The 27408-nt window shown below is 40.7% G+C and overlaps 1 protein-coding gene across 1 annotated transcript; it reads left to right on the top strand.

Moving 5' to 3' along the window:
* The first annotated feature begins 9927 nt into the window (after positions 1-9927).
* On the top strand, positions 9928-10491 carry LOC145164478 (uncharacterized). Its single transcript, XM_079083192.1, has one exon. It carries the CDS (start codon positions 9928-9930, stop codon positions 10489-10491), a length of 564 nt encoding a protein of 187 aa, XP_078939318.1.
* Positions 10492-27408: the final 16917 nt, after the last annotated feature.

Here is a 27408-nt window from a genome sequence, read left to right as displayed (position 1 = left end):
TTGAATCTTGTTCATCAGTTACACAAAAGTAAGAAAGTGAAATTTCTTGAAGTCGCACCACTTGATCTTATAGTCGAACTTATTACCTGCTAGTGGAATTCCTGAGAATACAAGTCGTTTTGAAAAGCGTCAATTAACAAGTTGGTGAGTTCATAAGCAGTTTTGAATAAAAATGGTTTTTGTACTTGTTTAGAATTGTTTTCGTAGTGCTTTCAAAAATCCAATATTTTCTAAAAATAAATGGTTTGAAATATTTGTGTTTGATCTTATATTAATGCATGTGTGTTAATGTTTATGAAAATAGAAAGAGAATGATTTCCAGACAACCCGATGTTGTCTGCGATAGCTGATGCTGGAATCTCAACCCCGGTGGTTGAGTACCGGTGCTTATAAATTGTCGTTTTATCAAAAAGAACGTTTCCCGTTTTATCCCAAAAAGAAAATAGAATGATTTCCTGTTTTATCCCAAAAAGAAAATAGAATGGTTTCCTGTTTTATCCCAAAAAGAAAATAGAATGGTTTCCTGTTTTATCCCAAAAAGAAAATAGAATGGTTTCCTGTTTTATCCCAAAAAGAAATTAGAATGGTTTCCCGTAAATCTTATAACGTTAATTCCTCTAAGTGAGTCGTTATAGCCATACTAAATAATGACAATTTCGCCTGTCTTTGCGTCTTTGGGACGCCGACGGAATATGATAAGGTTTTTGTCACCCTAGACTGGCCTAGTCTAACTGTAGCGAACAGCTCAGGTGTGGGGTGTCACCCCCGTATAGATCTATACACAAACTCCCGCTTTCCTTCCAGGAAACTCTGGTTATAACTACAGGCTACGATTGTACACTCAAAGGTGCCAACCGACAGGTCTCACTAGATCCTTAATCGAAAATTTACACGGAAAAGAAAGAAGAACACATATAAAACTCATTCCTAGGCCCAATAAACGTGTAAGTGGACCACTAAGGCCCACTAAACGTATCTATTATTTCCAGGCACAAAAGGAATATGAATGTCTACCCTGAGCCCAATATACATGTAAAAAGGACACTAAGACCCACTAAACATGTATATTATTTCCAGACCCAATAAGGATAAGAATATCGTTTTTAACCCATTTGTTATTGTTTTGTTTATTTTAGCTCGACTATTTGCAAAATTGATATAAAAAGCCCACTTTTTGTAAAAATGACGTTCTTGGCCCAATAAACCACAAAGTTTTCAATTAAGGCCCAATTATAGTAAAAATAACACTTTAGCCCCCATTTTGTTCAAAACTTGTGTTTTTGACTAGTTTGTGGTAAAAATAACACTTTAAACTCATTTTTGTCAAAAATATCATTTTTGGCTTGATTTTTGTGAAATACACATTTTCTGGTTTTTGGCTTTTCTGACCTAGTTGTTGGAAAATTTGTAGAAAAATCATCGTAAGTCAAAATTTGGATCCGTAAATTCTGGAAGTTTGTAAATTTTGTCTACTTTGTTCACAAATTTTCTCATAATTTTTATTGGCCTCTAACAAGTGTGAAATTGCTCACCTTCACAGGTTGGTCCGAAATTATTTCAAATCTGATAGGCAGTTTTGTAAAATTCGCCAAAAATAGTAGAAAATTCGTATGAAAACGTGAGAGTAGTCATTTTATAGGTAATAACCTGAACGTTTTTCATGTAAAACAGTTTTGAAAAATATTACCATTAAGGAGGTCAAAACAGTTCGAGATTGGACTAAAACGTTTCTGTCAAGGGCTGATTTTTGAGTTTAAGTTATCTAAGTTTGTTCACAACACTTGTTTTTGCTATTTTAAGTGGATAAATCCCAGATCTACAAGTTTACAAGTATTATATGTGAGGACACATACTTTTCTCGAGGTTTATATGAAGATCCAAGTGATAAACTTCATTTTCAAGTAAAGATGTAAAAGTTAAACACATAAACATGCATATATACATAGATCTAACACAAAAGCACTTGTATTCTCCCCCAAAAACATTATAAAACCGAAAACAAGGGGGTATGAACTCACCTTTGGGGTTTTTGAGATGTGGATGAAAAAAAAGATGGAACTTTGAACCTAGCTTGAGTTTTTGGTGAGATCTCAAAATGGTGGTGGATCTAAGAGTTTTTAACACAATCAAAGGATGTAAACAAGAGTTTTAGCTTGAAAGATGTGATAATATTTAAGATTAACAAGAGTACTTACCAAGTTATGAAGGCTTGAAGAGAACTTCTTGAAAAACACACTCACAAGCCCATGAATTTTTGAAGAAGAAGAAGAGAGAATCCTTGAGTTGTTGGGAGAAATTGTGTTGGAGATGAAATTGTGAATGTGGGTGGAGAGGGAGAAGTGGCCGAGAGATAAGAGGGAAGAGAGGGAGAGAGAAGATCATTGATATATGATGGTTAATCCAAGTTTGCATGGATGTATGCAAGATAATAGCTTTGTTGCATGTAGTATAATATGGAGGTGGCAACATAAGTCAACCTCCCTCTTATTGGTGTCTCTTTTTTTTTTTGTTAAATGGGCCAACCTATTAGGGGTGTTTCTCGGCCCATATGATGGCCCAAAATGATGGGCTTCGATTTGGCTGGGCCCCATGAAGGATTCTCGACTCATTAAAGCTTAGGAAAGGGTTTTTGGTTCAAAGGGCCCAAAAATAATAATTATCGGCCCAACTAAGGTCCTCGTATATGTTTTCGGCCCAAAAGGCCCAATAAGAATGTCTTATGGCCCAAAAGAACTAAGTTGAGGGCTTATTGGATCGAGTTTTGGGCTCATACAAGGAGATTATATTGTTTTAGGAATTCACATCTTGACCTAATTTTGCCGGTTGTGACACCAGGCTTCCAAGCCTGACCCACTCAGCTTTTTATATTACAGGTAGTGGACCCCGAGCATAGTCAGATGATGATGATGAGTGATATTTGGATTATAGGCCAGTAGTTGTAAATAACTGTTGTAAGGCTTATAATGTCTTGTTTATGCTTTTGATCTGTATCGTAACATGACATCCCGAGGTTTTGATATGAAATGAAAATATATATTTCTTAAAGAAAGGTTTTGATAAATTTTTATCATGTTTTGTTTTGGGAACAAATTCCGCAACATCTTTTAAAAGGATTTCTCTGATTTTATTTTAAAAAGCATAAAATAAATCGGTCTTTTCTGGCCGAGAAATTAGGGGATGTCACAGTTGGTATAAGAGCATTAGTTTAAGCGAACTAAGAAATTGTAGGATTTCTAGACTTAAACTTAGAATGCTAAGTGATGATTGTGAGATGAGTGTCTACCATATTTTAGACACGAGCACTAGTTATTTTAGAAAAGATGCCTAAAGCTTTTAGGTGCTAAATGCTATATGTTTGCCATATATGCCATTATTTGTTCGGATCTATGGTCTGTTGCCGACAGGATCTGGAAACCTTATGTGTGTAGGATTCTAAACGTATGACTACGATATTAGAACTAACATATAAACGTTTCGGAGTAATAACAAAGATTTAACGTCTATCGAAAATAAAGATCTAAATTCACCTACGATTGGTGTATAGATCGAAATGGCGAGTACGCAAAGTGAATTCGGAAACAATAATCCGCAGCCTGAGCCAATCACGATGGCTGGGGTGCAGGCAATGGTGCGTACGATGTTGGATCAACAGATGGAAGAGACAAAACGTTTACTTCAACAAAGTAAGGATGAACTTACTGTGCCAGTACGTCAGGCATCTGTTCTTGAGGCAACTATCTGGGTTGCTAAGTCTATTGAAGAAATGATCAATGACAGGACCGCCAACAAGGTTGAAGTTGGCAAGAAGAGGAAATTTGAGGGGTCTTCAAGGCCCAACAAGAGCAACATATTCTCAAAGTCTGGCAAAAGAGGAGGTAAAGGAAAATGGTGCTGGAAGTGCAAAAATAAACACTCTGGGAATTGTAGCAGGAAGGTGAATTGCTTTAGGTGTGGAGAAATTGGGCATTACGCCAATGAGTGTACGATTCCCAAGGAGGTGTGTTACGTATGTAAGGAAGAACGCCATATTTCTAAGGATTGTCCGAAGAAAAATGAAGTAACAAGGCCAAGCGCACCGTCAACGCCAAGGGAATTTCTGAATATCCTTCACGAAGCAAATAACAACGCTAGGAATTAGAAGTAAAGACTTGATACCCGAAGATCAAGTTATGAAGTAGTAATGTGAATAGTAACAGGTGGTTTAGCCTATTAGAGGCATAGTATAGGGTAAACTTGAACCTCTGTGTAATCGTTTCAAAGAAATAATATAAACCCTGGTTTTGTCATTTGATGAATTGAATGACTATGTGAAATTCTTGTATGGTGGTTTGGAGAACTGCGAGACAATACTTGAGACGAGTATGAGTAGGTGTGAATGGTAGTAGAGGCCTATACTACCGGAAGCACAGGACTCATACTTGTATCAAGGAAATTCACAAGGTTACCAAGGAACTGGTAATTGATTCCGTCTTGTTCTAGTCTGTCGTTACCATCGTTTCGGTAATGACTAAGAAGATAATTGTTATTCTGACCTTAGAGGTCATATCGAATCGAGTCCGACTAAGATGAGTATGTCACGTGGTTCAGAGAACCAAATTCGATGTAACATTTGACTTAAGCCAGAAGATTTAAGTGAAAGATGATCAAAGCGATCAATAGAAGTATCGCACTCATTGTTAAAGAAGTTGGTAGTTAAAAATGATACATGTTGAACTGTGATTGTATCACATTAGAACATGAAGGAAGGTATAGTTTGTTCCGAAATTTGTCCCTAGGAGATCTGAGTCTAAGTAGTGCATTATACGATGAGAGATCATTAGAACATGACCGATCGGTCTATTACAATAAATGAAGGAAAGTACTTATTCTAAGAAAAAGAAGGAGTCCTCAATAAAGATTTATTTTGTAACTTGAAGGTTACGATTGAAAGTCCTACGAAGATCTGAAGCTTTCTAGGATTAGCTGGATATTACCGAAGGTTTATCCAAGGCTTTTCTTCGATCGCGACTCCATTAACAGCTTTGACCCACAAAGGAGCTACTTATACTTGGAATGAGAAGTATAAGGAAGCTTTTGAGAAGTTAAAGAAGAAGTTGTGTGAAGCACCGATTCTTTCGTTACCTGAAGGAGTTGATGACTTCACAGTTTACAGTGATGCCTCTGGAGTTGGGTTAGGTTGTGTTCTAACCCAAAGGGATAAAGTGATAGTGTATGCATCGAGGCAATTGAAAGATCATGAAGAGAACTACCCCACTCATGATCTGGAGTTGGCAGCGGTAGTAATCGCCTTAAAGATATGGAGGCACTATCTTTATGGTACTAAATGCAAACTTTTCACTGATCATAAGAGTCTTCAATATCTCTTTAATCAGAAGGAATTTAACATGAGGCAACGGCGCTGGCTAGAGTTACTCAAGGACTACGACTGTGAGATACTTTACCACCCTGGTAAAGCAAATGTTGTTGCTAATGCTCTCAGTCGGAAGGTAAATCTTGAAAAGAAAAGGCCAAGAGCGTTGAGGATTAAAGTTGTCTCGACAATTGTGGAAAGTATAAAGAAAGCTCAAGAGGAAGCTTTATAGAAAAATGACCGAAAGGAAGAACGTTTGGGACAAAACGTTGGTATTTGATATGAACGGTCAAGTACTGAAGGTATTCAAAGATAGGATTTGGGTACCTAAGATGGGAGGAGTAAGAGATCTTCTGATGGAAGAAGCTCACAAAACCATGTACTCGATTCATCCCAGCAGTACAAAAATGTATAGGGATCTAAAAACCTATTACTGGTGGCCGACGATGAAGCTCGATGTTGCTAAGTATGTGGCCGAGTGTGTCAACATGTGCTAGGGTTAAGGCACAACATCAGAAACCGTATGGGAGTTTAGAACCTTTACTTGTACCCATGGGTAAATGAGAAGACATCACCATGGATTTTGTGACTAAACTGCCCAGAACAAGGAACAGTCACGACATGATTTGGGTGGTCGTTGATCGCTTCACTAAGAGTGCGCATTTCATAGCAGCCAACGAGAAATGGTCTATGGATAAACTTGCGAATTCTTACGTGAAGGAAATTGTGAGGCTTCACGGTGTTCCGTAAGTGATTGTATCTGATCGTGATAGCCGTTTTACCTCAAGGTTTTGGAGGAGTCTATAAGAGGAATTAGGTACCAAGTTGTGTTTGAGTACAACTTACCATCCGCAAACTGATGGTCAAAGCTAACGAACAATTCAAACATTGGAGGATATGCTGAGATCATGTACCCTAGAATTCCAAGGTAACTGGGATGAACACTTACCTCTAGTAGAATTTTCCTATAAAAATAGTTTCCACTCGAGCATCAAGATGGCACCTTATCACGCTTTGTATGGAGAAAAGTGTCGAATGCCGTTATGTTGGCTGGAAGCTGGGGAAAAGCAGTTTATGGGACCTGAAATAGTCCATCAGACTGCTGAAAAGTTGAAAGTGATTAGAGAAAGGATGTTGGCACATCAAGATCGACAAAAGAGCTATGCTGACAAGAAAAGACAACCGATATCATTTGAAGTTAGAGATTCGGTTTTACTTAAAGTCTTGCCGTGGAAGGGACTTATAAGATTTGGAAAAAAAGGGAAAGTTGAGTCCAAGGTTTATTGGACCATTTAAAGTTCTTCAGAGGATCGGGAATCAAGCTTACAAGCTAAAATTACCGGAAGAATTGGATGGTATTCATAATACCTTTCATGTGTGTTATTTGAGAAAGTTCACGGGAGATGTGCCCGACATAATTCCCATTTCTGAATTAAGGTTGGATGAAAACAAGAGGTTAATTGAAGAACCTGAGGCAATCGTTGACCGTAAGACTAAGAAGTTGTGACGCAAGATGGTCGATTTAGTGCTTGTGCGTTGGAAACATACGAATGGGCCAAATCTCACCTGGGAAACGGAGAGTGACATGATGAGTCGCTACCCGCAGTTGTTTGCTGATGTGTGATTTCGGGGATGGAATCATCCTAAGGGGGAGAGAATTGTAATGCCCGTGTTTCTAGGCTAGACATTAATATTGACATGATAGTCTAGGTTAACCTTTGTAACTCATTTTGAAGAAATGAAAAGGAATTATGTGAATATTATGTGAAAATTATGAGTTTTATGCTTAATTATTAGGGTTTAATTAATTAAGAATAAAAATGAGCGTCGAAAATAAATATTAGATAAAGCCGATATCTATTAAGAAAGTTGTAGTGGTCATGACAAGGATTACGGATATATAAACAATACCGAAATCCGAGTTATAACAAAGAAGTTATGACCTGTCTAAGTTTCGCGACAAAACCGGCACGGTGCCGAATGTCGTAAAAAGTGAGTTTTTGATAAACTACTTTTTAGCCTTAGTGATCTAAACGAAATTCGTAGTGTTCGTTAAACCGAGAGTATGTATAAAAAGAACGTCCAAATCTGACTTCGTATGAGTAAGTTATGATTTTTCTAAGTTTCAGCTTAGCAGTAGACAGCTAAAAACTCGAATTTTAGATCGAGTGATTTTTAGCCGACACAACCTAAACGAGAATCGAAGGTCTCGTCAATATTAGTACAACGGTAAAAAGACAGACGAAAACGGACGTCGGATGAAGAAGTTATGAATTTTTAACGGATGTCCTGTCCCGGTCTGTTAAAAATAATAACATAAAAATTAAAGTCAAATTTAGCCGACGAAGTCTAAACGAAAGTTGTAGAATGTAATTTTACCTACGCATGCATATAAAGAACGTCAAAAACGAAGCCCGTATGCGAAAGTTATGGATTTTAGAAGTTTTTGCACAAAAATCGAGAAAAAAATGTCAAATCCGAGAAATTTCGCAAGGTGGGACATCGGCCACGTCACCCTCGCTCATAACACGCCACGTGTCCGAAAATGCTGAGTCACCGAGGCCAGCTGGCGAGGCGTGTCGCCTTCCCTCGCATCCGAAGTGCGGTCCAGTAGAAGTCCGACGCGTGCCTCTCCTGACATATCCGAGCCTCGCATGGTGCGCCACGAACCCCCCCTCGGACCATAGACCTCGGTCTAATCAGAAGGCCACACCTGGACCCTCGCACGTCCGAGCCATCTGCGTGCCTTCGCCTCCTGCTGCCACGCGTCTTCGCTGCTGACTCACCCTTCGAACCTCGCCCTATAAATAGAAGGCCTGCGAGCCTTCCCGGGTAATTTTGGAAAATTGTCCCTTTTCACCTTTTTTTTCAATATTTTAGCTATTTTCACTTCCCCCAAAGCCCCGATACTATGCCAAACACCCGGAACACGCCCCGAAGTACCCGAAGACCCGAAAAACTTTATCTTTTCGGTTTTGAAGCCCGACCCTCGCAGAGCCCGGTTTCTCAATAAAACTCTCGGTTTTATTAGAAACGGTCGTTTTAGGAAACAAAGTGCTGCCCGATTATCATTAAATCAAGTGAGTGTGTCGTTACTTTCACCTTACACATAGATATGAAGTATTTAATATAAAATACGTGCTGTGTGAATATATATTGTTTGTCTATTTGAGATGGATGTTGAAGGAATGATTTATACAGGTTTTTAAATAATTTAAACTGTATATGTATTTTTATTTACAAAAATGTTAGGTAAAACATGGGTAGATGAAATAGTGGGTGTGTGATGAAAGGTGAGTTGGATAAATGAGATGATCAGTGATATAGATCATGAGTTGAGGGTGAGTTGTGAAATATGAGAAAAGCCCTTACCCAAACGTTGGCCCCCGTCATTCAGCAGAGTATGGATGACAACCACAGACTATTCTAGATTATCTGTGGAACACTAGCAGGCTCGCAACCTGTAAGTGTGTAAACTATATGTTCATCAGTTGTACTCTAAAAACCCATTGACATGTATTGTAGGGGGGATTCCCGTGAATAATACTGTCGATAAATAAGAGCTATGGACTTAGCACATGTTGTATAAACCCTGGCACCTATGGACTTAGTGCCTGTTATATAAACCCTGGCGACGATGTGACTTCGTGCCTATTCCTTAGGATGAATCGTTAGGAATGAGTGATAGTTGATTCTTAGGGTAAATCCTTAAGAAATAAATAAGATAATGGGGTTGGGGTAATTCAGTTGATTGATTGATGTTTAAGCATAATAAATTTATTTATTGTGGGTTGAAAACCCTATATGCTCACCAGGCTTCCAATCCTGACCCACTCAGCTTTTTATATTACAGGTAGTGGACCCCGAGCATAGTCGGATGATGATGATGAGTGATATTTGGATTATAGGCCAGTAGTTGTAAATAACTGTTGTAAGGCTTATAATGTCTTGTTTATGCTTTTGATATGTATCGGAACATGACATCCCAAGGTTTTGATATGAAATGAAAATATATATTTCTTAAAGAAAGGTTTTGATAAATTTTTATCATGTTTTGTTTTGGGAACAAATTCCGCAACATCTTTTAAAAGGATTACTCTGATTTTAGTTTAAAAAGCATAAAATAAATCGGTTTTTTCTGGCCGAGAAATTAGGGGATGTCACATATATGGAGATTTTCCATTATCTTTAATTTAATAAATTTATTAATAACTTTCTTAAAATAACTGAAATGATTGGTCCACAATCAATCCTACATTCACACAATTGATAGTTAGAATACAATAACCTAAGTGTGTGTATATATATATATATATATATATATATATATATATATATATATATATATATATATAATCATTGTATTTCTTGTGTATTTGGCCTTTGGCCTTGTAGGGCTTGGCCCATTCTTGTAATCTGTATTTTAATTCCCATTCACGAGAATCACGACTAATATGGTATCACAACCATAATCTATTTTTTCTCTCTGATTCTTTCTTTTCACGATCATATCTCCTCCTAAATCTCCTTTTTTTTTCTTAATTTGTTTTCTTTGTGGTCGACCCTCGCATCCCTCCATGACTGGTGAATCTTCAAACAAAGATGCTACCGACAAACCCTTCGGTATCACCAACATTCGAACCTATGTTCTGATTACTCTTGACCTTGATGAACTTGATTATGACACTTGGTGTGAGCTTTTCACTGCATGTTTCATCTTCTTTGGTGCCAAACAGCATATCACAAATCATGTACCAACTAAACCCACCACCGACTGGGAACAATGTGGCAATCTTTTCAAACTCTGGATTTTCGGTACAATCCACAAATCCCTGCTACAAATGGTTTTGAAACCTGGAATGACAACATACGACCTATGGAAAGGTCTCAAAAACCTCTTCCATGAGAACAAAGACTGGCGTACAATGCAGCTTGATCAAGATCTGTGGTTCATCGAGATCGGTGACATGTCTCTTCATGACTACTGTCACAAAATCAACGTGTTTTCGGACCTCCTTGCCAACATCGATCAACCTATACCTGAGAAGAACTTAGTTATCTACATGATCAATGGCCTTGGAGAAAAATTTTATAGTGTTGCAAGTATTATCCGCCACCAACATCCCAACCCTTCCTTCTAAGAACCTCGCTCCATGCTCATGCTTGAAGAAATAGGCAGGAAGCGTCACCGCCCTTCATAGGCATCACATCGTGATCACATATCCTCCCATGTTGCCCTTATTTCCGGTCACGATGGTCAAATCAACCCTCACATCTTCACCGTGAAAATCGAGACCGCCGTCAATACAGTGGCAGTGTCAACCGATAATATAATGATTGCCGACAGAATAATGATCGTCGACGAGGGAATGAGAAGCGAGAGCAAGATCGATGCTCCTATAGCAATGGGAATTCTCCACCATGTGCCTCCCAGAATGCTTTTTACCCTCCTCCTTGGGTTGCTCTTAATCGGAAACAGATGTGAAATTTGGGCCAATAACATCAACGATAGCCCACTCCGAATTGGGCTCCTGGACCATATTTTGGGCAGAATCGACAACATCAGCAGCATACCCAACACCCTGTTGCCTTCTCCTCATGGTAGGACTAATACAATGAACTACCAGAATCATCCCACTGATCTCCCTCAAGCGTTTCAGGCAATGAGTTTACAAGACCCGTCCACTTCCGAATGTTTTATTGGACCTACCAATCATCTCTTGTCGAATATGGGTAAGTAACACTCTACTTTTAATACGCGCCCTTTTACAGCAATCCTTGTTGGTGACGGATCTCCTATACCCGTCACCAACATGGGTAATGGCATTTTATTAACTCCTTCTCGCACATTACACCTTAATAATGTTCTTGTAACTACAAATATTATTTAAAAATTATCTTATATGCATACTTTTACTCGTGATACACAATTGCTCCATTAAGTTTGACAAACATGGTTTTTCTGTGAAGGATCCTCTGACCAATCAAACCCTAATCCATTGTGATAGCACCGACGAGTTCTATCCTTTCCATTGCATCAAGAATCTCCTTCACGTTTTGTTATCTTCCAGCCCGTCTACGTGGCACCAAGGACTTGGACATCTCAACAATGAATTTCTTCGTTTTATGATTTTTATTAATTTAATTCCCTATAATAAGACTATGTCTCAATCTCTTTGCAATGCTTGTTGTATAAATTGAGAGCGTTTTTTGAGATGAAAAACAATATCAGTTTTTCTGTGAAAATAAATGAAGAGTGTACAAGGAATATATACAAAAAAAAAAAATTAGGGCCAGCTATACTGTACAGCTACACTAAATTAGGGATTACATCTCCACTAATTGAAAGATATAAAATCAAAGGTAATCTTATCTAAAATACAAAACAGGAAATAAAAACTTTCCTAAATAACTTCATAATTTTCAACACTCCCCCTCAAGCTTGGTTGTAGATATAATACAAGCCAAGCATGGAAATAAATTCTTCAAATTTGACTCTTGGTAAAGCTTTTGTTAGAATATCAACAATTTGGAGACGCGATGGAACGTATCTGAGATGAATTATCCCATGATCAAATTTTTCAGAAATGAAATGTCGATCTATTTCTATGTGCTTTGTGCAGTCGTGGTGAATAGGATTTTTGGCAATGTCAGTAGTAGGCTGACTATCAGTGAACATTTTTACAAATTCTTCTTTCCTCATCCCAAGTTCATTAAGTGGTCTTTGTATACACATACCTTCACATATTCATAGTGCAAGAGCTCGATACTCAAATTCTGCACTGCTGCGTGATACAACAAATTGTTTCTTGCTACTCCATTTAACAAGATTGCCCCATACATATGAGGAGTAACATGTGGTTGATTTTCTATTGGTCTCTTTTTTATCCCTACTTGCATCAGTATACACTAGGACATCACGGAATTCAGTCCTTTTGAACCGTAGGCCTAACCCGGGAGTCATCTTGAGATACCTGAGAATGCGTTTCATTGCTTCTACTTTTTCGTTAGTTGGTTCATTCATGTGTTGACTCACAATGCTTATAGAATACGCAATGCCGGGACGAGTGTGAGAGAGATAAATTAGTTTTCCAACAAGTCGTTGATAGTGTTCTTTGTTGATTGGCGTTTGCCCTTCCTTGTGACACCCCTTTTCGTTTGGATCCAGGGGTGTTTCTGCTGGTTTGCACCCTAGAAGTCCAGTTTCTTTTATGAGATCCAAGATGTATTTTCTTTGAGATGTAACAATACCTTCCTTGGACCGAGAAATTTCCATTCCAAGGAAGTATTTGAGATGTCCAAGATCCTTAATTTCGACTTTAGTAGCCAAGTTTCTTTTTAGAAGTCTAATCGCCTCAACATCATCTCCTGTCAGTATGATATCATCAATGTAAACAGTTAGTATAGCTTTCTTCCCAGTAGTACTTGTCTTGATAAATAGAGTGTGATCAGCTTGGCATTGAACTTAAGCCTGTGAGATGATGTCTTGATTGAATTTTCCAAACCATGCACATGGTGATCGTTTAAGGGCGTACAAATATTTTTTTAATCTGCACACCATATTGCCTTTGGAGTTTTCAAATCCCGGAGACATTGACATATAAATTTCTTCTTCCAGATCACCGTTTAGGAAATCATTTTTTACATCGAGTTGGTAAAGTGGCCAATCATTCTTTACGACTAGGGAAAGTAATACTCAAATCGTGTTTAGTTTGGCAACATGATCAAACTTATCTTTATAATCAATTCCATGGCATTGAGTGAACCCTTTAGCGACTAATCTCACCTTGAATCCGTGAACGCTTCCATCAGCTTTGTATTTAACTGAAAATATCCATTTTCACGCCACAGGTCGTTTATCTTTAGGTAATTTTGTGATTGTCCAAGTTCCATTGGATTCAAAGACTTTTATTTCTTCTTCAACAGCCAATTTCCAGCTTGGTATTTTTAGTCCCTCATGAATGGAATTTGGAATTTGTTTTTGGTCAAGATTAGCTACAAATGATCTATAAGAAGGATGAAGTTTGCCATATGCAACATATCTTTCAATTGGATGTTTTGTACATGATTGGATACTTTTTCGTTGAGCAATTGATAAATGAAAATCATCACTAATAGGCTTAATAGTAGCATTGGTATCATCAACCAAATTTGTTTGTTGTTGAGTATCATATGTGACAAAGATTGGAGAAGTATGTGTGATTGGATCTACTTGTTGTGAACAACGATTTCTTTTGGAGTAGACACGAAGTTGAGGAGAGGTATGTGTGATTGGATTGTTTTCTATAGAAGTGTTTGAAATGTCTTCGAGAGTTGAAATATTTTCGAGAGGACTAAATAGAGAACTTGTGTCTAGAGTATTTATGGTGTTCTGTTGTAGAGTGACAATAGGAGAAGTGACACCAAAATGAGTATGTAAAGTTTCACAAAATTGATATTCATTGGAATTCTCTCCCCCCCCCCCTCTGAATATTGTTTTTGGGAAAATATGGTTGATTTTCAAAAACATGAAACATCCATGGTTGTATATATTTTTTGAGTGAGAGGAGAGTAGAATTTATAGCCCTTTTGATGCGAAGAATACCCAAGAAATATACATTTGAGTGATTGAGGGTCTGATTTTGACCGTTGTTGTTTCTGAATATGGACAAAGCTTGTACACACAAATATTTTCAGCGGAAGGTCAGATGTAAATGAGAGAATGTGAGGATGTGATTTTGAGAGAATATATCGATGAGCTTGAAATTGTAATACTCGGCTAGGAATCCTATTTATGAGATATTTGGCAGTGAGTAATGTTGGGTTTTTATTCAAAAATCCGGTTTCACAACCAGTAAAATTGACAACGGAAGCTTTAAAAATGTTGAATAAAACTAAAACTATTTCACCCACCAAGGATCATTTTGCAAGAGTTAGAAAGATTAAAACAACCATAGAAGGGAAAGCATAACAACCTTTGAATACTTTGATCCTCATGGGAGGTTGGAAGTTGATGAAGTGTGGCATGAAACTCTAAAGCAAGAGTTCTCTACAAGTATCCACCAAGCAAGAGTAGAACCATCAAAACATGCTAGTATTCACTTGTAATTTGTTGTTCATAAGCCTTTAAAATATATACCAAATATATATTTAAAGGTGAAGCAACAAAGGGACTTTATCTAGCATCAAAATGGAAGAGAATGGATGAGAAAGGAAAGCATGAATATCGAAATTTTGGCAGCCCCATTAGAGAGCAAATTGCTCTCGGATTTGGATCAAAGAAAAAGAGAAATGAAGCTTGCAAGAAGTGCCTTCCATCCTTCCATGCCCTTCCTTATATAATGGCCAAAAAGTGAAAGGAGACCATAAAGTAAAAGGAGAGACAACTTTGTCCCAAGCATGACAAAAGAAGACCATGATTGGTCTCCTTACAATTTTCAAAAAAGCTAGCTATAATGAAGACAAATGTTGTCTCATGGCTAGTTTATATATATATATATATATATACATATATGTTATCTTTATAAAAATAAATCATTTTTATAAAGAATTCCCAACATATATATATATATATATATATATATATATATATATATATATATAATATCTTATTTTATATAAAAATATATTTTATATAAATTGTAACTAGCTTATTAAGATATAAATATGAATATATAAATATCTTATTTTATATAAAACTACCTTTTATATAAATTGAACTAGTTTATTAAGATATATATAAATATAACTTATAAATAATCATATTTTATGATATTTTTTATAAGTTGTTATTTCTACAATAAATGTTATTTCGATAAATAATAAATTCCCAATTAGTAAAATATTATTTCCATCAAATAATAATTTTCCAATTAAATACAAGTGTTGATATATTTATTAATAATCAAATTATACTAATAAATAATCAATTGACGGTAACTTGCTATATGGTGTGACCCTATAGGATCATACATTATTAGCAATATCATTAAATAATGATTCTTGGGCATACTAGATATTTCAAGTAAGGCTTCTCCCCAAAGATATTTTGGCACATTATTTGTAAACATGATGGCTTGTGATACTTCAAGAAGGTGTCGGTTTTTCCGCTCAGCTACCCCATTTTGTTGGGGTGTGTCAACACAAGAACTTATGTGAACAATACCTTTTTCTGCAAGATAATGTCCAAGGAGAGTATTGAAATAGTCCCGAGCATTATCAGTTTTTAGGACTTGAATTTTTGAATGAAATTGAGTAAGAATTAAGTTGTAGAATGATTGAAAAATGGTAAAGGTTTCTAATTTTTCCTTCATCAGGTATGTCGAATTCATTTTTGTGTGGTCATCAATAAAGGTGATGAACCACCGGGCCTCATTTAGATTTTTAACTCTCGAGGGTCCCCAAATGTCACTATAGATTAACGTGAATGGGTTTGAAGGCTTATAACCAATTGTAGGATAAACATTTCGAGTATGTTTAGCAAATTGAAAAATCTCAGATTAATAAAACTATGGTTTTTTATTTATAAATAACTCAGGAAACAACTTGGCTAAGTACATAAAATTGGGATGACCTACGTGGAAGTGCCATAACATGGAATTATTTTGTGTGGAAGACACGGAATAAGATGTTGAATTAGAGACGAAAGAAAATTTTATGCTAGACTTGAAGCTACAGTGAGGGGTTTCTTGAAGCAAGTATAATCCTTTGCTTTGCTTAGCAATGCCAATCAGCTTTCCCGATCCTGCCACCAGAAAATCACACCATTCGACAGAAAAATGAATTATAGATTTCAAATCTCGAGTAAGTTTACTTATGGAAAGTAAATTGCAATGTAATTTCGGTAAAAACAAAACTAATTGAACAATGATATTATTAGACAATGTAATAGATCCAATTCCTTCTACGGGAGAGAAGGAACCATCAACAATTCGAACGCGAGACTGTTGAGGTTGAAGACATGAGAAAAGGCTTTTATCAAATGTCATATGATTGGAACCCCCTGAGTCTAATATCCAAGTTGTACTACCATTCCCAATGGAGGTATGAAGAGCATAGATGATTTTACCTTTATGAACCAGTAAGCTAGTAGATTGATCAGAAGTACCAGAGGTGTTTGCTTCAGAAGTTGTGCTATTCTGCATCATCTTTTTCAATGTCTCCAATTGGTTCTTGATAGTTAGGATTTCACTATTATATGGTTCTGGACCATCAACAAGATTTCCTTGATTTTCTTTATTGAAACGGCCATTCGAGAGTTTCTAATCCGCCATATTTCCATGTAGTTCCAGCAAACAAATTTCCAATGACTATAGACCTTACAATGTTCACACCACGAATGACCTTGAGCCTTTTGGGACTTCCCATTATGAGTAGACATGTTTTTGAAAAGAGCATATCCTTCAGTGGTATAAGTACTGGATGCGGGCATCATAAGTTTCTTGTGACTTTCTTCTTGACGAACAGTAGAGAGGGCCTCACGAGGAGTTGGTAAGGGTTGTATTCCCATGACATGGCTTCTAACACCATCTATGTCTTTGTTAAGGCCAAGTAGAAATATGATAGTTCGATTTTGATTCACCATGGTGCGATAAGTGGTGGCATCATCAACACATTTCCAACGGAAAATCTCGAATAAATCTAACTGAAGCCAAATTTGGGAAATAAGATGGAAGTATTGAGTAACAGAGAGATCACCTTGACGCATGTCGTACAACTTTGTATCGAGTTCGAACAATTCAGAGGAGTTTTCAGTGCTAGAGTAGGTTTCTTTGGCTGCCTCCCATATCTCTTGTGTAGTCTTGTAGAGCATAAATTTTTCTCTAACTTCGGTTGTCATGGAGTTAATTCGCCAGGACATGACCAGATGATTATTGGTCCTCTAGGTTCTAAAATTTGGATCCTTTGGGTCAGGAGCCACATTTTCTCCAGTGATATGGCCATCTTTGTTACGGCCACATATAAACATGAATACAGACTGAGACCATTGGGAAAAAATTTGACCATTGAGTCTGTGACTGGTTGGAAGGGATGTATCAGGATTTCCTGGTATAGGTGTGATTGTATGATGACTGGATTCAGAAGATTTTGGGGATGAATTAGTCATCGTGAATACTTCAAGTTAGAGCAGGAGCTCTGATACCTTGTAGAAATTGAGAGAATGTTTTGAGATGAATAACAATCTCAGTTTTTCTGTGAAAACAAAATAAGAGTGTACAAGGAATACATACTTTTCTAAATAACTTCCCTAATTGAAAGATATCAAATCAAATTGAAAGATATCAAATCAAATGCAATCTTATCTAAATAACTAGATTCAGAAGATTTAGGTATTACAACTCCCCTAATTGAAAGATATCAAATCAAATGCAATCTTATCTAACATAAAAAACAAGAGATAAAGACTTTCCTAAATAACTTCATAATTTTCAACACTTCTCAATTGGGAGAACATGTTTGTCCCCTGTTGTTTAGCTCCAATAAAATTGTTCATAATCCTTTTTATATTGTGCACTCTGACATTTGGACATCTCCCATTGCAAGCCTAAGTGGACTAAAATACTATATAATTTTCCTTGACTACTATTCTCACTATGTTTGGGTTTACCCCTTGAGACGAAAAGTGATGCCATATCCAAATTCTTACACTTTTGTGTATTTGTCCACAATCAATTCAAAACTGAAGTTTGTGCTTTTCAATGTGATCACGGGGGAAAATTCGACAATTAAACTCTCCATTAACTCTTTGACCCAAAGGGTATCAAATTCCGATTCTCATGTCCTAAAACGTCTCAAAAAAATGGAATCGTAAAGTATGCTTCGCACTATAAACAACTTCATTCGTTCTCTAATGTTCCAAGCTCACTTTCTGTAACACCCTAAATTTTCAAATAAAGTTTTCATTTTCAATTCCATGCAAAACACAGTTTAACATCTCTCATACTCAATTTATAAATGTTTCAAAACACAAACATAAAAACTGTTTGTCCTATATCCCAGAATCCTCAAAACATAAATCAAGAAGCTAGTGTGTACAATCATGTCGGTGCCTTCCCACGATCCTGACATGTACCTGAAACACATTTCACACAACACTATAAGCATAAAGCTTAGCGAGTTCCCCAAAATACCACACACAAATAATTAGCCTCTCATGACTATATCTCGATAAGGACCCTCCGGTCATGTGTCTCAGTGAAGACCCTCCGGTATCACAGCTCGTGTTGGACCCTCCAGTCCTGTATATCAGTGAAGACCCTCCAGTCTCACGCCTCGTTTTGGACCCTCTGGTCCTATCTCAATAAATGAACAAAATAATATACAACATAAATCACAAACACAGATTGCATAATATCACACATATCAGTATAAGCACATAACACCCTCCGTCCAATAACACAAATAAGACCCTACGGTCGCACAGTAATTACCACTCACGTAAGTATACTGAGAAGACTCACCTTGTAAGTAAAACAAGTATGCCTCGCACTCAAATTGTCGGTCTAGACTTCATCCATTTCTGTCGCACCCCCAAACCAGAACGGCGGAAACGTTCGGGGGCGGAGGACTTTAGGTAAGTATCACAACACATGCAATATAGTAATCAAAGTACAAACAACCATTGTATTAATAAGTATAAGTTTTACATAAGTGTTTAAACATTACATATTCAAACACTAAAGTAGGTACAACAGAAGACAAGAGTCGCGGTACGGTACTAGGTAGTCTTCTCAAAAGCTTCGGGAGTGTACCTGTCTACTGGATTCCTGAGAATACAAGTTATTTGGAAAGAGTAGATCAGCATTTAAGCTGGTGAGTTCATAAGTATTTTAGTTCTGTTAAGTATACCCTAAGTTCTTTGAATAAGTTCACTGGTTTCTCCAGGAAATCCTATATTTTCTGAGGTGATTAACTGATAGCCTCAATAGTATCCCTCTGTAATTACTTAGTTTATACTGATTATATATAACCCAATATCGAATGGACAGTCAAATGGGTGTATATGCCCTAAGCCCACAACCAAACAAGGAACAGGAAGTAAGGCGGAAGTCACACATTTCACTGTCAATCGGACATTACTTATGTACAACTATGATGTAATAACTAAGGAATTATAGAATTAACCACTAAAGGTCTTTTATGTTATACTAGTTTACAGAGATTGAATGACTAAGTTCCATCAGATAAGTGGTTTACTCCCATAAGCCGTTTCCTTTGTATAAGTGGTTTAATCCCATAAACCGTTTCATTTGTAAAAGTGGTTTAATCCCATAAATCGTTTCATTTGTAAAAGTGTTCTTAGTTATATCTGTTCTATAGTAAAAACCTTAGTATTAATCCTGGAGAGTATTGTATTATTCATAATACTGCCTTGTGCTTTTAAATGTTCAAAACCAGAAGTACAATACTTGATTTCATGATACGTAGCTTTTACTGTAAGTAAAAACTACTGAAGGTATATATGGTCGGGATGTAATTAACTTTTCTTACTGTTATAAGAGAAGTATATTACTTTGTAATTCACTCGTTGTTTTTGTAACAGCCAGATTCCTGGTACGATTTTATTTAAGTATTTTCTTAAATTTTTGCCATGAACTCGGCGAGTCTGCGTCCCGACTCGCCGAGTAGCAGCGAGGTGGACACGGGATTTAAGCTGGGAACTCGGCGAGTCGACATATGGACTCGGCGAGTCCACCTGTCTGGATGAAACTCTATTTTCAGACATTGCACCCTATTTTACCCATTCTAAAACACCCATTTCGTCCCATTTTCCTCCCAGAGAGCAGTAGAGAACAACCCTAGCTCCTTTAGTGTTCTTGAGTGATTTTGATCTTCCAAAGAAGGTTTTGGAGCTTAGAAGAAGAAGGAGGAAGTTGGAGTGTTCCAGAAGTGAAGGTAGATCCGAAATCTACTCTGGGGAAGGCATCAAATCAGGTAATAAAACCCTCACTTTGCTCATTAGCTCTTAGGTTCCTTTTTGTCCCCAATCGTTGATCTTCAAGCCTTAAAACCCCCAGATTTCGTGTGTACATGTGATAACCAGACCCTAGGAACTGAGACCCATGAGTTGGATCAGTTGCATGTTTCAGATTTGGCCAGATTGGGTGAAGAGTCGAAGGGAACTCGGCGAGTGCCAAAGTGCACTCGGCGAGTTCCATGAAGATGGCCTTAGACTCGACGAGTTGGATGAACAACTCGGCGAGTCCTATGAAGATTGCCTGGTACTCGGCGAGTCGTTTTTCAAACTCGGCGAGTCCCTTGAATATAGCCTTGAACTCGGCGAGTTGTTCTTCAAACTCGGCGAGTCATATGAACTGTCACTAGGATAAGAAGGGTTTAAGTGTAGAAGGTCCAACCCTTCGTAGTCGCACGTGGAATTAGCAATTTAACGTGTAGCTATAGTCCCAGAATCTCCAAATCTCCAAGGTTGATGTTATGATGGAAGATTGGAGCGAATTGTGAGATCTGTTCGTCGGACTCGGCGAGTCCCCCCTTGGACTCGGCGAGTCCAGTCGCGGGTTTGTTAGTTGTCCCCGTTTAGCGAGTCAGGCTGACTCAGTGAGTGGGAACAGGGACCCGATGAGTCAGAGTTGGGCTAGACGTAGAAGGACTCGGCGAGTCGCTATATGGACTCGACGAGTCCAGTCAATCAGAGAGTTGACTTTGACCAAGAAGTTGACTTTGACCAGTCATTTGACCTAAGGGGTATTTATGAGTACCTAATCCATGATTACAGATTTATAGCCGGAGGGTTACCGGTGCGGCAGCCAGGCGTAGGTTGAGCGGGTTTTCAGCAGCTACCCTCGAGGTGAGTTACCTTCCAGTAGAAGTGGGTCTAAGGCCACAATGCCGGCCCACTAGTAGGAGTCGTATGATAGATGATTGTCTGTGTGATAATCATCTAGGTTTGTTACTACCTGATATGCTTTATGTGCTAGCAGATTATGATGTATGGGTTATGTGATATGTTATTATGTGGTAGTAGTAGTAGGGGGGTGAAACAGTCCCCGATCCGGTCGACAGGACCGAAGGGGTAGGCCAGCACCCAGATATGCTAGGCAGTATCCGGTCGACAGGACCGAAGGGGAAGGTCGGGCACCCAGAAATGCCCGGCAGACATGTATGCTATGTGATTGTATGGTATGAGGTTCGTTGGGGGAACTCACTAAGCTTCGTGCTTACGTTTTATAGTTTTGTTTTCAGGTACCTCTTCAGCTAGGGGAAAGGAGTCGGCGCGGTAGCGGCATATCACACACACTCTTGTTTCCGCACTATGGATTTTCTGGGATGTACTCTGAATATTTTACTATGATGTTACCGGCTTTCAGACATGAATTAATATTATGAATGTTTTGTAACGATGTTTTTATGTATTAACCTAATTTAAAAATGAAATTTTTAGCTGGTATTTTTGGGATGTTACAAGTTGGTATCAGAGCCCTGGTTTGAGGGATTCAGACACACCTTCGGGGGTGTCTGGACTCAAATCGAGGGATTAAAAGATTTTTATAAAGAAATGATTTTTCTAAAGACTAAGTAAGAGAGTTTCGAGAAAGAAAGAACAAGGTGTGTGATGTGCGCGACCGGCCGAGCTCAAGTAAGTTTTCCCCAAAGTACCCATACAAGTTATTGTTATGATTATCAGTTCCAGTTTCAGTAGAACAGCATGCTAGAATAGGACTAAGGATCTAGGAATGATGCCTTATGTGCCTGCTTTATGTGTTCCAGCTTTATGAGAATTGCATGCTAGTACAGATCAGTCAGTATGATAACCAGAATAGTATATAATTGATTATGTGTACTCAATGCACGAATGTTGCTTGCTATGTGCTTTTAGGAGTTCTAGTTGTCTCTCACTAACTAGTAAACGAATATGTTACGTTACATATTGCAAGGACTAAATAATTTCAGAAGGTTGGGTCTAGCCCTGCTTCGCAGCTCTTGTCTGAGTCCAACCGTTGTAGGGTAGGACCTCTCATTCGAAGAATTATCTAGTCTGAGTAATATGTAATAGTATTCGCGAGCTAGTTAGGGAAAGAAAGCAGGGACTTCTTGTGCAGCTGATGGCAGAGAGTGGGATGGCGATTACTTAGGGCAAGCCTAGGGCGAGAGTAGCACGGGAACCGCAATATTAGTAGAAAGGACTTGGTTGAGTTGAGGCAATTCTTGAGGAAAGTACGGATAGACGTGGAAGGTAGTATGGGCCCGTACTACTGAAAGCGGAGGATCCGTACTCGATTCAAAAAGGGTCGAGACGAGACCGGGGACTTGTGATATGTATGTGAGCCTCGTTAGTGGAATATAATTTGATGGTGGTTATGCAATGTTTTGGAGTATGGTGACCACACGACAGGGAGCGGGAGGCTCAGGATCAGGATCGGGTTCGGGTTCAGGGTCCGAACCAGTTGATGAGGGTCTACGCGAGTTCATCGCGTCAGAGATTACCAGGGGCATCCTTGAGTCGACTCCCATCATCTTCGGGTTGATCAAGGAGGGTATTGTAGAGTTGCTGGAGGATCGTCTCAGGGCGTTCAGGAGCGATATGGCGGCTAGCCAGTCAGGACCACGCAAACTGTCCTTTAAGGACTTCAGGGGCAGTGGTGCATCAGATTTCCATGGGGCGAAGGACCCCATTGCTGCCAGACGATGGATTGCAGACCTTGAGTCTGCACAGCTGATCAGCTTCTGCCCCGAGGGGTCGAAGGTACGATTTGCAGCAGGGTGTCTACGTGACAGAGCTAGAGATTGGTGGGAGTCGGTTTGTGACTCTTTGGGAGCCGCGGCCATTGAGGCTATGACATGGCCGGACTTTATGACACGATTCAGGATGGAGTTCGCGCCTGCGGTGGAGCTCCAGCAGTTGGCACAGGAGTTCTTGGATATGAGGCAGACGACAGAGACAGTGGTGGAGATCACCGCCAAGTTCCGGGAGAGGGCGTTACTGGTACCTCAGTACGCGGGTGATGAGGACATGAGGAGGACCTGCTACCACGACATGCTCCGAGCCGACATACGGGAGCATGTCAGTTTTTCAGCTTGCCCTACCCTGGAGTCCATGATTGCCAGGGCAAGGGAGAGGGAGATTGATCTGGGTCACATTCTGAAGAGAAAGGATGAGGAGGGACAGATGACGGGGGCTTCGGGGAAGAAGCCCAAGGGATCAGATCCGGGCCCAAGAGGCCCACCGAGTCGTAGCCGCTGCAGGAAATGCGGTAAGTCGCATGAGGGACCATGCATGTTAGGATTGTCAGGCTGCTACAAGTGCGGCAAGACGGGGCACTTTAGCAGGGATTGTACTGCTCCTACTCCGGTATTTCAGACGTCCGAGTTGCTGTGTTTCCACTGCAACCAGAAGGGCCACAAGAGGGCCAATTGCCCTCAGTTGACAGCAGCAGCGCCAGTACAGGCACCAGCTCCAGCGACCCTGCAGATTATGGATGGCCGGCAGGGCAAGGCAGAGGCTCCGGTGGTGAGGAGCCGGGCATTTCAGCTGACAGCCGAGGAGGCACGCGCTGCACCCGATGTGGTGACGGGTATGATTCTTTCCCTCTGACCTATTTATATGAGATTTATGATATTGATATGTGCTCTGAGTATATACGTTTAGGATCGTTCCATGTGAACGGTATTCCAGTCCAGGTGTTGTTTGATTCGGGGGCTACCCGATCCTTTGTTTCTCTTGCACTTAGCAAGAAGTTTCCTGAGTCCTCGGGCATGTTGGATTGCCCTTTAGAGGTCGAGATTGCGGACGACCGGTCGGTGCGAGCATCAGAGGTCTTCCGAGATTGTGTATTGAGGTTGTTCGAAGAGCGGTATTTGGTTGACCTAGTTCCCATTCCATTGCGGGGAAACAAGGTCATTATTGGTATGCATTGGCTGAGTCCCAATGGGGCAGTGATAGATTGCGCGCAGCAGTAAGTACGAGTCAGAGCCCCAAGTGGGGGAGAGTTAGTAATTCAGGGTGAGAGATCACAGCGAGGGCCAGCCTTCTGTTCGGCAGCGAGGGCAAGGCGTTACCTTCAGCAGGGTTGCGCAGGATATGTCGCATATGTCATGGACACCCGGGAGGCGGGTAAGGCGACGGTGGGCGATGTGCCCGTAGTACGAGAGTTCGCGGATGTATTCCCCGAGGAGCTGCCTGGGATACCTCCGGAACGACAGGTGGAGTTCAGGATCGACCTAGTCCCTGGTGCGGCTCCGATAGCCAAGGCACGGTATCGGTTGGCTCCTCCTGAGATGCAGGAGTTGTCTACACAGCTTCAGGAGCTGTTAGACAGGGGTTTCATTCGACCGAGCAGTTCACCCTGGGGAGCCCCGATTCTGTTTGTGAAGAAGAAGGACGGGTCGCATCGGATGTGTATCGATTATAGGGAGCTGAATAAGGTGACGGTGAAGAACCGCTACCCACTCCCGAGGATTGACGACCTCTTTGACCAGCTTCAGGGAGCATCTTGGTTCTCCAAGATAGATTTGCGTTCAGGGTATCACCAGGTGAGGGTCAGAGAGGAGGATGTGCAGAAGACGGCATTTCGGACACGTTATGGCCACTATGAGTTCGTGGTGATGCCTTTCGGGCTCACCAATGCTCCTGCCGCGTTCATGGACCTCATGAATCGCGTGTGTAGACCGATGTTAGACCGGTCGGTGATAGTATTTATTGATGATATTTTGGTTTACTCCAAGACACGAGAGCAGCATGAGGAGCATTTGCGAGAGGTTCTATAGACCTTGAGGAGGGAGAACTTGTATGCCAAGTTCTCCAAGTGTGAGTTCTGGTTGCGTGAGGTGCAGTTTCTTGGGCACCTTGTCAACCAGAACGGGATTTTGGTGGATCTGGCCAAGGTGGAGGCCGTGATGAGATGGGAGGTTCCGAAATCTCCATCTGAGATTCGGAGTTTCCTGGGATTGGCTGGCTACTATCGGAGATTCATCCAGGATTTCTCCAAGATAGCATTACCCCTGACCAGGTTAACGAGGAAGGCCGTGGTCTTTCGTTGGGGGCCTGAGCAGCAGGCAGCATTCGAGACACTGAGACAGAGATTGTGCGAGGCGCCAATCTTAGCCTTGCCAGAGGGCATGGAGGATTTTATTGTATACTGCGATGCGTCCACCTCAGGTTTGGGCGCAGTATTGATGCAGAGAGGGGATGTCATCGCCTACGCGTCGAGGCAGCTGAAGCCTCACGAGGCGAACTACCCGACACATGATTTGGAGTTGGGGGCCGTTGTGTTCGCCCTCAAGATTTGGCGTCATTACCTCTATGGGGTTCGTTGTTCGATTTACACGGACCACAAGAGTTTGAGGTACCTCATGGACCAGCCAAATCTGAATATGAGGCAGCGTCGGTGGCTTGATGTGGTAAAGGATTACGAATGTGAGATCCTCTACCACCCAGGGAAGGCCAATGTTGTGGCCGATGCGCTTAGCCGCAAGGCAGTACCGATCAGGGATATCTGTTTGAGGATGACGGTGGTGACTCCGCTTCTGGAGCGGATCCGGGAGGCTCAGCAGGAGGCTATAAAGGAGGAACATCGGAAGAGTGAGCGGATTGTGGGACAGGTTTCCTCCTTCGACCATGACCACAGGGGATTGTTGACATTACACCGCAGGGTGTGGGTTCCATACCTCGGAGGCGTGGGCCAGGTTCTGATGGAGGAGGCGCACAAATCCCGATTCTCCATTCATCCAGGGGCAACGAAGATGTATAGGGATCTTTGTCTGGACTATTGGTGACCCTGCATGAAGCGGGATGTAGCATGGTACGTTGAGCGGTGCCTGACCTGCAGGAAGGTCAAGGCCGAACACCAGAGACCGCACGGCAGGATGCAGCCGTTGGATATCCCGCTGTGGAAATGGGAAGACATCACGATGGATTTCATCACCAAGCTTCCCAGGACCGAGCGGGGAGTGGATTCGATATGGGTCATCGTCGATCGGTTGACCAAGAGCGCCCACTTTATCCCGATTCAGGAGAGCATCTCGGCCGAGAAATTGTCCGATATCTACATCAGAGAGGTAGTGGCACGGCATGGGGTGCCAGTTTTAGTGATTTCGGATAGGGATGTGCGGTTCACTTCCAGGTTCTGGAAGAAGTTTCATGACGAGCTGGGTACTCGTCTGCATTTTAGTACAGCCATCCACCCGCAGACGGATGGCCAGAGCGAGCGGACCATCCAGACTCTGGAGGACATGCTGCGGGCGTGTGTTTTAGACTTCGGTGGTAGCTGGGATACCTATCTTCCTTTAGCCGAGTTTTCATACAATAACAGCTATCACGCGAGTATTGACTGTCCTCCCTTCGAGATGTTGTACGGGAGGAAGTGCAGGACCCCGATATGTTGGGGCGAGGTTGGACAGAGAGTCATGGGGAGCACCGAAGTAGTGCTCAAGACGACAGAGAAGATTCAGCAGGTCCGGAGCAGGCTTCAGACTGCTCAGAGTCGGCAGAAGAGTTATGCCGATAGGCGCCGATCAGACTTGGAGTTCCAGGTTGGGGATATGGTTCTCCTGAAAGTGTCGCCTTAGAAGGGCGTCATCCGATTCAGGAAGCGGGACAAGTTGGGTCCCAGGTATATTGGACCGTTTAGGGTTGCAGCCCGAGTGGGCAAGGTGGCATACCGGCTGGATCTGCCAGCCGAACTCAGTCAGATCCACAGCACTTTCCACGTCTCCCAGCTGCGGAAGTGCCTGGTGGACGACTCATCGGTGGTACCTTTGGAGGACATCCAGGTTGATGACCGCCTGAATTATATCGAGCGGCTTGTGGCTATCCTAGACCGGACGTCGAAGGAACTGAGGAACAAGAGGGTGGAGCAGGTGAAGGTGCAATGGCAGCACCAGAAGGGCTCGGAATGGACTTGGGAGCCCGCGGATGAGATGGTGGAGCATTATCCGGAGCTGTTCCGGGAGGGAGCGGCAGACTTCGAGGACGAAGTCTAAAATAAGTGGGGGAGATTTGTAATAGCCGGATTCCTGGTACGATTTTATTTAAGTATTTTCTTAAATTTTTGCCATGAACTCGGCGAGTCTGCGTCCCGACTCGCCGAGTAGCAGCGAGGTGGACACGGGATTTAAGCTGG

The sequence above is a fragment of the Lactuca virosa genome, chromosome 3 (assembly GCF_052849685.1).
Source record: "Lactuca virosa cultivar CGN04683 chromosome 3, Lactuca_virosa_CGN04683_v6, whole genome shotgun sequence".
Lineage (NCBI taxonomy): Eukaryota > Viridiplantae > Streptophyta > Magnoliopsida > Asterales > Asteraceae > Lactuca > Lactuca virosa.
Note: the sequence above shows the minus strand (reverse complement) of the source record. Positions and strands in the feature narration are given on the sequence as shown.